At 43.7% G+C, this 17,082-nt stretch overlaps 1 protein-coding gene across 2 annotated transcripts in view; it reads right to left on the bottom strand.

Moving 5' to 3' along the window:
• Positions 1-14,152, bottom strand: part of IGFBP2 (insulin like growth factor binding protein 2) — a 61,893-nt gene extending 47,741 nt beyond the window's left edge. Inside the window, exon 1 of one of the 2 annotated variants that reach the window (XM_083491113.1) lies at positions 13,385-14,152. In XM_083491113.1, the coding sequence (XP_083347239.1) occupies positions 13,385-13,817 (433 nt within the window). In that variant the 5' untranslated portion in view covers positions 13,818-14,152. The remainder of the gene's footprint in view (positions 1-13,384) is intronic. The other variant, XM_083491112.1, reaches the window with a different exon arrangement.
• Between the last annotated feature and the right edge of the window lie 2,930 nt (positions 14,153-17,082).

Here is a 17,082-nt window from a genome sequence, read left to right as displayed (position 1 = left end):
CTGATATTGCATGGGGTCCCAACCAAATCACACTCTTGTCATGTTGCATCAAGATTCCTACCAGGAAGAAGTGTTGACATTACAGTGGTACCTTGGTTGTCAAACTTAATCTGTTCTGGGAGTCTGTTTGACTCCCGGAACGGTTCAAAAACCAAGGTGTAGCTTCCGATTGGCTGCAAGAGCTTCCTGCACTCAGTCGGAAGCCACAGAAGCCTCGTTGGACATTCGGCTTCCAAAGAACGTTTGAAAACCAGGACACTTACCGTACTCCCAGGTTTTCAGTGTTCGGGAGCCAAAACATACGTGTACCAAGGCGTTCGAGAACCAAGGTATGACTGTATCTCTAGGTCTGCAAAATTATTGGCATTGGTTCTTAGGATTCTGGTCACCCCACAAGCTTGAAATCTGCTATTCAGTTCTGGTAGCTCAATCCAATTCTGCAGTAATGCTTACTGATTCAGCACTGTTGTGCTCAGGTCCTGCATTTGGCTTTTGATAGGCCCCAGGACAACACAGAAACATAGATAGTGTCTTCTGCAGGATCAGACCATTGGCCCATCTGGCTCACCATTGTTGACAGAGTGGCAACAACACCTGAAGGTTTCCAGCATGGGATATTCCCAGTCTCACTTGGAGATGATGGGAACTGGAGCTGGGACCTTCTGTATTCTACCCAACCCAGGATGCTGGGTTACATGTGGCCTTGGCTTGACCCAGTAGGACTCTGCTTGCAATCTCAATGGTCTAACATTATTCTGAAACCACTTTGATAAAGCATGTGCTAGGGATCTCCCATTTCCTGTTCCCACATGCCTTAATGGAAACCAAAGGTGGGAAGAAGTTACAGTAGTCTAGATTGCCTGATTTTACAAGAACAATTTGGGGGTGTTGTTAAAGAAGTCTTTTTATACATTCCTTTTCTGTTGCTATGGGTTGCCTTTTTTGTTTTCCAGTGGCCCTGTGCCAGACTCTGAATAGAAAAGCACCAGATGGAGGGGAACTGCGGAAAGCCAGCTACACGGAGTAAGGTGTGAGCACATCCTTTCAGGAGGAGGGGCATGTGGGAGGCTTGCCATGTGTTCCATAAATGCAAAGTCACTTTCCTTCTTCATTCGCTTGAGCTCTGAGGTAGATTGCACCAAGATAGATCAGAGGCGGGGAAACAGGATCTGGCTAGCAGGCAGGATCCTGAGCTCTTTTGGCCAGGGGGTGGGGGGGGCAGGTGAAATAACTTCAGAAGAGAAATCAGGAGTGCACTTTCTTCCTTTGCAGGAGCAACTTGAATCAAGCAGCACATGCAAAGGAAGATTCCTACAGAAAGTGGGGATGGCATTTGGCACTGATTATTCCATAACAACCACAACATTACTTAGTCTGCATCAGTCAACGGGTGCAAGGCAGGTGGATGTGGCTGGGATAATATGGTCATGCTGGCCACACACACACACACACACACACACACACGTGGGCTTCCTGTGACAGAAATTAAGCACAACTATCTGCTTGTCTATCATCTATCTATCTATCGAGCTAGCTAGCTAGCTAGCTCTACAAGCTCACATTACCTGGGAATCAGTATATTCAAATCTTGCTCTATGGTGTTGGTAGAACCAGTTATTTTTATCAAGCAGCAACAGTGTAAGATGGAGAACAGTCTTTATGTCATAATTTGTGAGTCTTAAGGCAAAAGGTGTGTGCAGAGCTATCATCACAAGTTATATATGCAGGTACAGTGGTACCTCGGTTTATGAACTTAATCCGTTCCGGAAGTCCATTCTTAAACCAAGACCGTTCTTAAACTGAGGTGCACTTTCCCTAATGAGGCCTCACACTGCCGGTGCTCTTCTACCGTTTGGATTCAAGTTCTCAAACCAAGACACTATTTCCAGTTTTGCGGAGTTTGTAAACCAAAGTGTTCTTAAACTGGACTGTTTTTAAACTGAGGTACCACTGCATATTGTTTGAATTCTTTAAAAAGGACCACTAAGATTCAGTCACAGGACAGATGACTGGAACTCTCTTTCAATGCCAGAGCTCAGTTCAATGTAAGATTTTTTCCAGAGAGAGAAAAAGAGAGAGACATTTGCCTCAACTTTCCCAATATTAAAATGTTTCTGCTTATAGGAACAATTCTATAAAGGAAGCTTAACTGAACTGCCAATGAGTTTAGAAATGCATCAGCAGAGGAACAAACTTGTATGCAATTGTGAGAGACTGCTGCAAACTCAAGGATATAATTAGAACTGGGTGAGTATGTCATGTCATTGGGTAAATGCTACAGGAATCTCTCTTTTATCTGAAATATCAATGGATCACATTTTTGTAACACCTTTACATATGTGCAAGATGTTAGAAAAAAAGGAAAGGTCCTGACTTCCTTTGTCTCCTCAGCCTGGTCCTCGGACCCTTGTCGGTATAAAAGAGTACACGAGGAGAGTGTCCTTGCAGAGTATTTTCTGCTTTTATTCTTCAAAGTCTTTGTCTGCAAAACGACCGACCAACTGTACACACATCAACACTACCAACTTTCTCTAACCAAGCAACCAACCCACACCACAACACTAACACTGACCACCCTTACGTCGCAACCATGCCCCAAACTGTTTGTTCAAAAATTCCCCACCCCATCTGTTTGCAACTGTACAAGAGGGCGATTGAAGAGCTTTTCGGCTTGGGCAACCCATTCTCTGAATGTGGGGGAACACTCTGCTTTAACAAAATTTCTGCTTTAACAAAAGCAACCAACTAAAACATGATTTATCAACTATTACCAGAAGAGCATATCTGGTGCCCCCTTCAGTCTTCTGTGGAAAAGGGCCTATCACGTCACAATGGACAAGTTCTAAAACCTCTTTAGATACTCTGTCACTTTTAGAAGCCACAGGCTTCCTCTTAGATTTGGCCATTTTACATACGTTGCAATCTAGGAAACAGTTACAGCTATTTACTTTTAGGTTCTTGCATACCTTTGACATCTCTGAAAGCACATGAAAATTTGCATGACCCAGTTTTCTATGTAGTTCATGTACACACTCCTTATGAACTGGCAAATTCTCCTGAATCACCTGGGCTGTTTAACAGGCTTGTTCTGCATTACATATAACCCATTTTCCATCTTTGCATGGCCACATATCTGTGTTCCATTCTTTATCAGACAACCATCCTGCGTGAACTTAACACTATACCCTGCATTAATCAAACAGCTTACAGACAGGAAACAATAGTCCAAACTGCTGACAAACAGAGTCTCTGGTAGAGTAGTGCTCAAGCACTGCAGGAAACATGTTCCCTGGCCATCAGTCTTGCTTCTAGGACCATCAGCAAGATAGTTTTGTCTTTTCCTTCGACTGGCTTCTCCAGGGTCTTAAAATCCTCCCGATTGTTGCAGATAATCCTGCTGCTGCCAGAGTCCAACAACCATGTTCCTCAAGGTATCTTCCTCTCCTCTCGAGAAAATGCAGACACAAGCTGAGCAGAACCTGTGTTCTTCTTCCTTGAAGAAAATCCCTTCTGCTTACATTTCTGTGTTGATTGCTGTCTCTGCTCCACGTCGTCTCTTGGAAGTCTTGCCCTACACTGACACTGGAGATGCCCGGGTTGGTTGCATCTATAGTATCTCCTCACTGCCATGGTCATGTCCAAATCTTGGTGTTGCTCCATTGGCAGGTTCTGCTGCTGGCCCCCTCGGCTGTAACTCCTCCACTCTTGAAGTTCAGCCTGTCTATCTGACCTTCTTTCTGCTTCTTTGGTCAATCTTCCAACCACATGGGCAACCAGCTTTCAGGCAAACTTGAAAGGATAATGTATGTTTGGTCAGTCTCATCATAATGCTTACCTCTCTGCTGTAGTTGAAGAAACAGAGATTTCAGTGTTTGAAGATGAGTTGCCAAACTCTCACCTTCTTTCATAATAGTCCTGAACAGCCTTCTGGTCAGAGAAATTATGGTTCCAGCAGTTTCTCTGACATGCATTGCCCTTAATAAATTCCAGTACTCAAACACTGTGCTGGTATTTGCTACATGCAATAACTGACAGTTGCTCAAACACAGCATAATTTGGGCACGAGCCCTTTTCCAGCCCTCTTTTCTCAGCAGAGTCTGTTATGAAAACCTCAGTCTCAACACAGTCCCATAGTCCATCTCTCCTTAGCAACTGCTGCATTCTTATTGACCAATTCAGCCAGTTGCTTTCTGAGAGAAGTTTAAAAAAACTGCTTCCCCCAATATTTACAACTTGGAAAGACTGGAAATCTGCCATCTCTGCTGGTGCTTGCTGAGCCCCTTCAGTGGGGCTTCCAGCAATCTCTCCTGACTCTCTCTTTAGAGTCCGACTGGACTTTCCTGGCTGGCACTCACCACTCACCAGCTTCTAGCTGCCACTGCTGTCGACCCTCAGGTCCTGCCTGACTCTGCAATCGGTGTAGCTGCTCTGTGAGTCACTTACTGTGGTCCTCTAGCAGTTCAAACTGTTCCAGTAGCTGACGCTGAGAGTTTTCCTGATCCTCAGATCCTAGCCGCTCCAGCGTCATTGCAGACAGTTACAGCTTGCCACCAACTGCTCCAACGCACAGCCACTGGCTCCATACACCACCAGGACTCACCAGCTCCCTACTGAGATGCTGTCAGTTGTTTTGTACTCTGCATATGCTCAGAAACTCTGGGCCCATAACCTATCAGTGTTTGAAAAAAACAAGGGTCCTGACTTCCTTTGTCTCCTCAGCCTGGTTCTCGGACCCTTGTCGGCATAAAAGAGAGTATCCTTGCAGAGTATTTTCTACTTTTATTCTTAAAAGTCTTTATCTGCAAAATGACCGACCAACAGTACACACATCAACACTACCAGCCTAGTTCTTTTAGCATTAAAGAAACAGCGGCCAATTTTTAGCTGTGACATATATAATTGTTGTTCAATAGCCAACTGAATGAGTCATTCATATAAAGGCAAGGTCATTAATAATGAAAACCTGTCTCTAGCTAGAATGGGTGGTTCAGACATATTGTTAGATTCTAAGAAAATGTTTATTTAAAAAATCACAAAATTTCTGCAATGTAGAGATTTTGTATGAATGGAAACCTCCAAAACCAAACAGGCACACACATCAGCATTGATCCGGTTCAAGCGAAAGCTTCTGGGAACAAAGAATCATGTTTCTTGTGGATTATAAAACTGCACTAGATAGGGAAAACAAAGATGCATAACAAGAATACAGTAGTGCCCCGCAAGATGAATGCCTCGCAAGACGAAAAACTTGCTAAACGAAAGGGTTTTTCGGTTTTGCGTTGCTTCGCTAGATGAATTTCCCTATGGGCTTGCTTCGCAAGACGAAAACGTCTTGCGCTTTTTTCTTAAAGCCGCTTGAAGAGGCGCAGTTGCGTCGGACCGTGCTTCGCAAGACGAAAAACATCGCAAGACGAAAAGACTCGCAGAACGAATTATTTTTGAGGCACCACTGTAGAAAGGTTAAAGGTAAATAAGTATTGTCAAGACAGGATGAAGAACCCCACAACAGGCACAAAACTTCTCTCTCTGTATTCCATGTTTAGGTCCAGGAAAAACATCCAAACCTTTTGCAACTGTACTGCTAGGTATCAAAGTACTGGTCTCTGCGAAGTGCCACCACGTGTGTTAAATCTGAGCAGGGCATTATAAAATGCAGCAACATCTATTCTATCTATGTTTTTCTAGTGTCACATTTCGGCATCAATTTCAAATTCTATTTTTAAAAAAGGCACTTTGCTTTTCAGATTTTCTCTCATGCCTGAAAAGTCTTTCTCGTTTCAAAGAGAAGGATGATCCTGTGCCTCCTCCTAGCCCAAACATGCTCGTGTAACATGAACCCCATGGATCAGGGCACTGCAATTACTGAAATCTCCATTAGCAGAACTTGTAAAACCGTCTGTACTGAACTAATGTTGCATCAGGCCAAAGGCTAAATTCCAGGCAAGGTCACAAGTCTTCTTAACTCCTCTTCATACCACGGGAGAGCTAAACTCTACACATACACTAAGTAAAAGAATATAAGTTTGACCATCACCCCCCCCTCTCCTTCCCCAACCTTATACTGTGTATAACAATAATGTCTCAAAAGAAATATAACTGATCTGTAGAAAATACAACCTGAAAAAAGAGACAATGCATGTACTTTTATAAACCAAGAAAATCTTTAATAATTTTTTTAAGGTCTCAAATTGCTCAAATCAGATCATTTCAAAAGCGCAGAACCCATTGCTTAGGACAGCAATAACTGATCAATAAGATGTCATAGATCCTAAGCATCTTGTGCTATAATATTGCTTGGGATTAAACAAACTCATGGAAGGATGAGATAGGTGCAATAGCTATGACAGATAAATGCAATATCCATAATCAGCTATATCTCTAGTGACCAGATGCTGGAGACAAACTATCAGGAAGTGGCTGTTTTTTATTGCCCTGTACTTGTATCCCCCCCTTAATATTTATTAGTTTTCCATTTCAATAAAAAGAACATCGACATTTCTTATCCTCACATATATTCTGACTCTTTCGAGTTCACTCCTTCCTCCCTTCCCCCTAGATGGCTTTCTAATTACATTTCCTATCTTCTTTGCATTTCTATTTCCTCTTATTTACTTTGTATTACTTAAATCCACATACTATGCAATATTGCCCTGTACTTGTAAGCTTCCCAAGCTCAGCAACTGCTGGAGATAAGAGTACTGGACTAAATGGAATTATGGCGTTAACACACCTGGATAAAAATTCCAGCATAGTCATGGAAACACTGGGTAACTTTGGACCATCACTTACAGCAGGGGTGGCTAACCTGCGGTCCTCACAATATTGCTGGCCTTCAGACTCCTATCAACCCCAGCCTGAATGGTCTATGAGCGGGAATTATAGAAGTCCAACGACAGATTCCCCATCCCTGACTTAAGTCATGTTATAGGTCTGGCAAGGAAAACTGATATAGCTGTTCCAAACTCTGTGCTAGCACAGATTGGCAGGTTTTATTATTACAGAATTTTATTTTATTTTATTTTAAATGCATTCTGTATCTCACACTCCTCACAAACACATCCCAAATAGTTAGTCTGTACTCAAGCCCCATCAAACTGCTTAAGGTTTTCCACAGTCCTGAAGCTCCAACAGCCTCCTTTGGCAATATCAGTTTCAGTTAACACCCACCTCCAATCTAGAAGAAAAGGAAGAAAGGCATGTTTGAAACAAGGAGAGAGCAGAACATTTGCTAAAAGGCAAGAAAAAAGTTTAAAGTCTTGCAAAATATTTTCCCGAAGTCCACAGTTATATAGCACCCACACAGAAAGACCACCACATGAATCAAAAGCCTCTATTTATTTCAGTTAGTTGTTTGCTTGATATTTATTAGCTGCGCTAGTAGTTTTAAATAACCAGCATTGTAATTCTTTCTGCCTTTGCAAAATCAAGGAGCATCTGAATTGTCTTTCTAAGGATAGTCTCTGTGGAATTATCAGAAATGGTTCTAGGTCTTCCCACCACTCCAAAATTCTGTTGCACCAGTGCTACTCCTGGAAAAGTGCAAAACAGGCTGTGATAGCAGCAATTTCGGTGACAGCTCCAATAGCAATAAAATACTGCCAGGATCTTGACCGGTTAGCGGTGCTCCATAACTTGGGAAACACTGAAAGCAGAAGCAGAACGGCAACTCAAAAACACCATACAAACGAAAAGCTGTATCACCTAATCCACTCCACAGAAATACTGTGCATTAGGAGGTGATGGTCCTATGATCTCTTGGGGACTAGCTGATTTATTGCCTCTGGAACATCTGCAGCAACAGTTTATTACATCAGATGTGTAAAAGCACACTAAGAAGGTGCTCGAGGGAGGAACAGAGGATGATCAATCAAGTTAACAAGGTGAGAGAACAGGAAAGGGGGGGGGGACCTAACAAGAATACTTCCGCAACAAATGGAAGGAAGTGTGGGGTTGGGGATTGGGGGGGTTACAATAAAATTGCCACATACAATCCTTTTATTCAAACCTTGAGAAATTCTGTCAAATAGGTTTATGGAGCCCAGTTCTGTAGCATCCAATATCAACGGCTAATAACTGAAGAGTTCAGGATCCCTGAAGTGCTCCCCTGCTGATGTGCACATTCCTCATTTTCAATGTTATGTTCGCTGATGATCTTTTGTGGGAACTGGCTTGTGTAAACTGCATTAACTTTAGTTCTCACCCAGTTGCCTTGCAGAGCAATCCTAAGTGAGATGGAGATTTAAGCGGCGAAACATAAATCACTTTTAAATTATAAATCACTTGGCAGGGGGTTGGGCTCGATGGCCCTTGCGGTCTATTCCAACTCTATGATTCTATGACTTCCAAAGCTCTGTTGACCTGCTCTGGCCAAGGAAGAAGTGGGGGGCACTTTTTATTCCCTCCCCCTTGCAGGCAGGTTTTTTTTAAAAAAAATGTCCACTGAGAGAAAAATTAACTAACTCCCAGGTAGCATTCACCTTTGCTATTGCTATAGAGACTATTGTAGCCAAACTTATCATTATTGTTTGAAGATACCAAAAATGGTCATTGCATAAAGGTAGCCAGTGTGGTGTAGTGGTTAAGAGTGGTAGTCTCATAATCTGGGGAACCAGGTTCACGTCTCCGCTCCTCCACATGCAGCTGATGGGTAACCTTGGGCTAGTCACACTTCTCTGAAGTCTCTCTCTCAGTCCCACTCAACTCACAGAGTGTTTGTTGTGGGGGAGGAAGGGAAAGGAGAATGTTAGCCACTTTGAGACTCCTTTGGGTAGTGATAAAGCAGGATATCAAATCCAAAATCTTCTTCTTCTTCTTCTAATGAAAATGATCTAACCCCCAACTGCACAAATGAATCCTCAAGGCTTAATTGAGGATAATCACATGCTTATCCAAGATATGAGTGACAAATGTGGCCCCCTCTGCCCAGTAAAGGTCTAGCCCTTGCAGCTCTTCCCAGGCTACACAGCCTCCTCAGTTCCTGGTTCCTCCTGGTTCCTGGTTGCTCTCTCCAGGAACCAGGTGCATGTATCCTGGTTATCACAACATATTTTAGTCTATTTTCAGAAATGAGTATTCTCCTACATTGATGAGTTAACATAATAATCAGTCAGCAGCCTTAAGCCTCTGAAACTTCAAATAAAATATTGCCGGGTCCTCATTCAGCAAGTTGTGTTTATGTCAGTAAGGATGAGAGTTACAGACAGTCCTTTGAGGTCTGGGGTCAATTGCCAAATGGATATTTATCATTCAGGAGCTTAGAATGAACCCATGGACTCATTACACATAGAATTTGGAAGGCTATACAGTGGTAACTCGGGTTAAGAACTTAATTCGTTCTGGAGGTCCATTCTTAACCTGAAACTGTTCTTAACTTGAGGTACCACTTTAGCTAATGGGGCCTCCCACTGCCGCCGCAGGGTGATTTCTGTTCTCATCCTGAAGCAAAGTTATTAACCCGAGGTACTATTTCTGGGTTAGCGGCGTCTGTAACCTGAAGCGTCTGTAACCCGAGGTACCACTGTACTGAAAACAGTTGGCAGCGACTCTTGGTTGCATCTACCCATGCCTGCAATGGATGGAATGCAGTTGCTTGTTAGCAGAAGTGAGGAAGGAAATCCACTCAAAATAGCATCGAGACACTACCTCAGTCAATCTAATTGGCACTGAGTAACTTCATGGGGAGAAGTGAAGGTTTAAGACTTTATAAAACTGGACCCCAAAAGGGTACAGCTCTATTTGGCCTGTCAGTTTGATTTGCACAGACTTGATATTTTCATTCCAACATTCCCCAGAATACCCACAGCCTTTTTTTGCAATCAGCAACAGCATCCGTTTCTTGCTGTGGATTATTTGTATTTCTTTCTGCCTACAGCCTTTTCTGGATTGGCAGCCCAGACCTCAGTGGAAGATTAAACAATACCGAAGCCCACAGCAGGAGAATTCTCAGTCTTATTCCTTGTTTCACTTGGGCAACCTTCCTGACTCTCATCAGGAACAAAATAAAAGTTGCCAACCCTTTAATTTAGGAATTGCATACAAGTTTTGCATTCCAATCCCCAGTCAAGAGAAGGGTTTTTCTACCCCAACCTGCTCTGTGCAAATAAATGCAGTCCATGGGATTTGCACGTAAAACAGAAATAAATTTTTTTTAATCAGCTCTTTGACAGATGAGAACATGCCAGAGTATGTTTCAGAATAATTTCACATGCGCTCCTGAGAATGATCTTAAGCTATCCCCCCCCTCTCTCCACACTTGAATTCAGCAAAGACCAATTGCCCCAGTTAGCCATCTCTGTTTATCATGGAAAACCTCCCATCACACACTCATTTTTTATTGTATTGGAAAGCAATACTGAACAAACAACATTATGTGAAGTTTTTTTTCCCGGTTGAAAAGTTAACTTAATTAAATGAAGATTAAAACCATTTCCAAAAACTCACTACAATCTTAGCCTATCTGATGGGAGTCCTGCTTTCTGTGGTTCAATGGTTTGAGCTTGTTTTGCTGCTTTCCTAGACCTCTCCGGTTTTAAATATCAGAGTTCCTCACTTTTATCATTACACTATTATGTTCTGCATTTCCATCTACCATCTCTCAGGACAATATTGAGGTGCATGGAGAAAGCTGTCAGTGTGCTTTTTGAAAGTGTTATCAGGGAAACTGCTACAAAAGGATTTAAGAAGCTGATTCGAGCAACACCAATGAAACAAGTGTTAAGGTGAACCATTATTATTATAGCTGAAAAGTAGTCTAATCCAAAATTGCAGGGCCCAGGTAGAAAAGTTTCATTTTGTTTCATGCTGCAATCCTAAGTACATAGCATAAGGGAGCTTGCTGTGTTCCCGAGTAAGACCATTGGTTCATCCATCTAGTTCAATACTGTCTACTCTGGCTTGCAGAGGCTCTCCTGGGTTTCTGGCAGCTCTACTTTGAGACACCAGGGATTCAACCTGAGAACTTCTAAACACAAGTCAGATCCCCTAGCACTCAGCTATGATAATTTACCCTCAGTGAGTCCTGCTGAATTTAAAGTTTACTTTTCCAACAGGAAGGCTTGTGAGTGTGCTGTATGTGTGCGAAAAGTTAAGTGAGTCCACACACATATATTCAGAAACGTCTGAGATAATTATACAGTCAACAACTCATTATGGAAACAGATTACGACAAAGTACTTATTGTAGGTGAAGATGGCCTATGTCAGACAGAAGCTGTGTGTTTATACCTATATTTTACACACTGGTTTTTAAGAGAGTTTCTTCCCACCTCAAACCATAATATGAGAGATACAGACCCACACATGCAACTCTTCATTCTCTACCTTGGTCAGTGTGAGTTAAAATGTCATTACAACAAGCTGCTTATGCCAAGGGGTAGGAGCTACCACAATCAACTGATAAGCAATCAATTGATAAGCAATCAATTGTCAATCAGATGTCAAAGAGATAAATAATTACCTGACATTCAGAAGACATCTTAAGGCAGCCCTGTTCAGGGAGGTTTTTAATATGTAACGCTGTACTGTTTTTAACACTGATTGGGAGCCGCCCAGAGTGGCTGGGGAAACTCAGCCAGATGGGCGGGGTGTAAGTAATAAATTATTATTATTATTATTATTATTATTATTATTATTATTATTATTATTATTATTATTATTGCAGGGCCCCCCAGGACATAATGGGTGATATCCAACTCAGTCATACTCAGAAGTAGACCCATTGAAACCCGTGGACTTAAGTTATTCCACTGATTTCAGTGGGTCTACTCTGAGAATGGCTAAACATTGGATTTCATTCTATAGAAGAAAGGGGGAGCCTTTGTCCCTCCAGTTGAGGAACTCCCATCTTCTCTAACCATTGGTCATGCTGACTGTAGTTGGTGGAGTGGTTTCCCTTTCCTGGTCTATAGCTTTAGCTGCTTAGACAAGGGAAGTTAATAGTAGATGACCAACGAAAGTTAAACTCAGGCAGTGTTGCCTCCGGCTGCTTCATATGTCTGCCACAGGTACATCACAAATGGCAAATCATGTTCTTAAACATTCCCAAGGACATGAGTCAGGGTGCCACAGGAGGACAGCTCTTAAACACATGTCCACTGCATGGAAAAAGATATATAATTTTCATTCACACTTCACATATTACTCTGCAAGACACAGCCAAGTAATATCTGTGCACTCACAGCGTCCAGGGCTGCAATTTAAGACTGTAAAGTAGCTCTTGAGAATCTTTGTGCCACAGAACCAACAGGCAGAATTGTGATGGACCATATTTTTGAATGTTGCTGCTGCTGCTCTCTCCCCACTATCCTGCCTTTAAAAAGCCAGCGTGCTTTGCTGGAAAGTTTGACGAAGCCTTTTGTGAGCACACTTGCTTATTGCATGCAACTTTTCACACAGGAAAGTACTGTAGTTAAATAGAAGGCATCTCACTTACAGTCTTGATAGGGCAGAGTGGATTATTTAGTTTATATGTGTTAAAAATGTTTCCAAGTGGTGTATGAAACACCGAAGCAACAATGTACATCTTAAACAGTTACAAAAACACAGTCACATATTAAAATGTTACATCAATATGAAATTACTAATAGTTCAGAACTCTATTGCCGTATCTTCATTTTTGCATAATACATACCGCACATTGGCTCTTTTAATTTTGCATGCAATAGGAAGTCTATTCCTCAGATCCAGCCCCACACCTGTCAAATTTACCCAAACTACCTGTGGCCCACCTCAAGATCCTTATGCATGAGGCCTTCCTCTCCCACTCACCCCACATCAAATTCCCTAATGTTTGTGTTCACCCATTGCTACCCATGCCTTCCTTCCTTCCCATCCCTGCACAATAATGCCTCTGCTCACTAGTTCAACTCTTGACTCCTGATATCCTTTTATACCAGATTATTCTTCTGTTTGCTGCCCCAACAGCTAGTTTACCCTCGGCAGCCAATTTCCCACACGGGATCCTCAGAGATGACAAAAGCACTCACTTAAATACATCGTTATTAGGTCGATTCATAACAATACCTCGGACACCCCTTGTTCGAAGTAAGCCCGACGTCTTTTGAAGCCTAGTGGTTAGAGTGTCAGGTAGGGATACGGCTTGACTCCCCACCCAGCTCAAATGAAGAGTGATCTGGGGCCAGTTTCCGCCCTTCTGCCTAACCTACCCCACAGGGTTATTGGGGGGACTAAATGGGGAGGGGGAGAGCCGTGCGCGCCGCCCTGAGCTCTACGGGGGGAAAGGTGGGAGATAGCAGCAATAAAATAGATCTCTACAATGAATTGGAGAGAGGGGGAGCACACTGCACATGCTCAGAGGGCGGGAGTTCATTTGACGCCCTAGTTGCCCCCCAAGCCCCCCGCGCGGAACCGGCGCCCCGTCCACTCACCGGTCGCTCGGTGCTCGGCGCTGGCGGCGCCGTACTCGGCGGCGTCGCTCCGTCGGGCGCAGGTGCCCTGGCCCTGCACTAGCGCCTGCAGGGGCAGCTCGGCGCCGGGACGCGGGTAGCAGCGAAGCCCCGAGGCGCAGCGCGGCGTGTAGACCCCGCACGGCTCCCCCTCGAGGCGGGCGCACACCCGGCAGCAGCCGCAGCCGGGCTCCCGCACCAGCTCCGGGCACGCGTCGCCCTCGGATCCCGACGAGACGGGCGGCGACGGCGCGCAAGCGGCCAGGCGCTCGGCGGTGCACGGAGAGCACATGAACAGCACCTCGGGCAGCGCCACGCGGGCCGCCGGCAGGGACGCCCACAGCGCCAGCCCCAAGCCCAGCCACAAGGAGCAGCGCCCGGCGCGCGGCTGCAACAGCAACAGCAACTGCACCATCGTGGCAGCAGCGCTTCGCGGAGTGAGCGAGCCAGCCAGCTTGCCAGAGAGCGCCCGCCGGCCGGGCAGGTGCTGCGGGGCGAGAGAGGGGCGGGCGCGCCGGCGCCGCTGGGTCCTAAAGGCAGGCGCGCTCAGGGAGGGAGCTGGGCTCTGCTCTGCTCCACCCCCCCCCCTCTCTCACACACAGACACACTCAAACGTTCTCTCTCTCTCTTACACACACACATTCTCTCTCTCTCTCTCTCTCTCTCTCTCTCTCTCTCTCTCCCAGACATTCTTTCTCTTTCTCACACACTCACAGTCCGTTTTTCTCTCTTACACATTCTCTCTCTCTCTCTCTCTCTCTCTCTCTCTCTCTCTCTCTCTCACACACACACACACACACACACACACACACAGAAGGTGACGCGTTCTGCCCTGCCTGCCTCGACGGAGACCACAGACTTCATTCGGAGTAAAAAAAAAATCATATAAGCACCCCAACTTCTAGAGGATGAGATCCTTTTGCCGCCCCCCAAATAAAATATTTGAGGGGTATGGCAAGGCAACAATTCAACAGGTGCAGCTTTCTTCCGGCAGCAGTTTGTATCTTGGCTTTCCTCTCCAAAGAGCTCGCGAAGAGAGGGCCACTTTGAGTTCGGGTGTTATGGCCTTGACAACGAGGGGCAGGATCTCACAGGGTTGTTGTGCTATAATAAAGGGACATAATCCCTGAACAGCAAATTTACAATAGGTACTCAACCTTTACTCAATGAAAATCATGGGGTGCGTGCAGTGGCGTAGCGTGGGTTGTCAGCACCCGGGGCAAGGCAAGTAATTTGCGCCCCCTAACCCGTGGATTTGCGCCCCCTAACCCTAACCCCCAGATGTTGCCCCCGGTGCGGCCGGCCCCCCCTGCACCCCCCACGCTACGCCACTGGGTGCGTGCCTGGGGGAGGGGGAGAAATCCAAGAGGGCAAGTGAGAATGAAGCTTTATCCACTTCATGCACCAACCTTGGCTAGAAGCTGAATCAGGAGGCTGGCAGTATTCACCCCTCTGCTATTATAGATGTGATTACCAATGTTTCTCCATGTCCTGTTATTTTAAAGAAGCATTAAAATTATTGATTTCTTTCTTGCTAAATTTATATCCTGCTTGTTCTCCCAAAGGAGCATGGGGCAGAGTTCTGGTTTGATCAACTGCATTTTGTTTTATTTTCTGTGGGTTCCTTTTTATTATTGTACACCTGCTTCGGACTAAATTGGTACAAAAATAAACATACCATATATTAAGGGATATATCAACACAGTAATAATTGCTTGTAAAAGGACACCCTAATTTCACAGATGAGTTCTTGGGGAAATTTCCTGGGTGGTTTTTTTAAAAAAAGTTGATTCTAAAAAGTGGGTGTTTAAAAAGCCTGCTAGACTCAACTTTTCTTCTTCCTTTTAGAAATCAAGCTTTGAAGGTAATAGCAAAGATAATACAAATCTGTGAAATACTGATTGTGTTTGATCTTTGATAACCCAAAGTGAAAATTGGTGGTTGCATTTAAAATGAGTGTGTATGAGATGCTCGTTAATGCACTTATTGCACTCTTGTAATTGGAAAAAAATATCTTTAAATAAATTTATGGTTCTCCTTAAGGCTGAAATCCTACTTGAGAGTAATTTAAATTAAAACCAGTGAGAATTGTTTCTGCTTAGACATGGGTGAGATTGGGGTGAACTTGTTGCCTCAAATGCAGGGAGAGAATTATGAGTAAATGTATCCATCCTAACTATCATGATGCTGTATTCGTCTGTGATGACATCATAACATGACACTAGCATAATAGCTGTCTTAACCTTCCATCCCCCCCTTGTGCTTCAGCAGATGGGCCTCTAAAGCCTTGATATGGTAATGGAGTGAGGTTTACCTTCCATCATGGAACCAAAGTTGGTGATACATGGAGTTTCTAGGAAGTCACAAGTTCAGGCACTGACCAGACCCAAACTTGCTTAGCTGCAGCAAGAGAGTGGACTTCAGACCATAACCACGGTTTTGACCGAGATCTCTGATGACACCATTCACTCTATATACCTCAACAATCTTCCACTCACTTGAAATATTCCAAGTCTGTCTCTACATGACTCAGACGTTCAGAATGTGCTGCACACAGATGACCTAATCACAGTATCAGCAACATGAAGGATTAGAAATAAAATTTTAGCTTCTGAAAGATCTTTGCAATATCTGGGCACTGAAAGCGAACTTGGCAGATATTATGGTCATGATTTTTCAAAAAGAATATGAAAAGCAAACACAACAATATTCTATGACCCCCCCCCAAAGTAACTAGGGAAAATCATCTGAAAAGGAATATTTCTGAGCCTTATAATTAATGTATCAGACACCTGCAGTTTATCTATTAAAGCCCTATTAGAGAACTAAGAAAATCCCAACAACTCACCAGCTATAAATATGCTATATTTATATATAGGTAAATAATTCTACAAATTCTCCTTACTGGTGTGAATGATGGCTTGGAAGCATTCTTAAAATTAATAGTACACTTCTTAGCACACACACACAGCAAACAGAAGGCTTGCAATTCTCACACACTAGTTCTCCAGGAGGGATATAGGACTTTTCCCAGTATGTAAACACACATAGCAAATGGTAGATGCTTCTTTCTACTATTAAGTGTACAGAAACCAATTTGAGCTCCCGGTACCGCTGGAAGCAGCCCATGTTCCCTCAGTTATAGACCAAAGGGTTAATTCAAATGCAGGGGAAAGAGGGAGAGAAAAAGCCCTGCCTATATATTATCATTAACTGAGTTCAATGACCTTTGGACAAGCGAAGCAAAAAGAAAAGAAAAAGGGGGGTGGGAGAAACCTTAACAAAATGGTACTGAAGCAGCTGGGTCAAGTGCTAAGACAACAATGCACACAGTTTGGTGGAACGAAGAGGACTACATTAGTATTAGATCTGCCTGCTGCAGATTCTGGGGCAGAAAGTAGTGCTTTGTGAGTGGATACAGATAGCCATTAGCCCTGTGATTTGTGGTCCTATGCAAACTCATTGTGGGATGACTGAAATGTTGAAGAATCATTGTTTCGACACTAGTGATCTTTGCTTCTTCCAGTACACTGGCATTAGTTCGCTTGACTTTCTTCTGTCCAAGGTACCATGCATGCACCTCTCTGCCTCTGCTCTTCTTCTTCAACATGTCCATAAATAAATGAAAGTATAATAGTTTTATGAATCAGGTGAACAACAAACAGAAAGACACTATTGTC

The sequence above is a fragment of the Podarcis liolepis genome (genome assembly GCF_965112155.1).
Source record: "Podarcis liolepis genome assembly, chromosome: 1".
Taxonomy (NCBI): Eukaryota; Metazoa; Chordata; class Lepidosauria; order Squamata; family Lacertidae; genus Podarcis; species Podarcis liolepis.
Note: the sequence above shows the minus strand (reverse complement) of the source record. Positions and strands in the feature narration are given on the sequence as shown.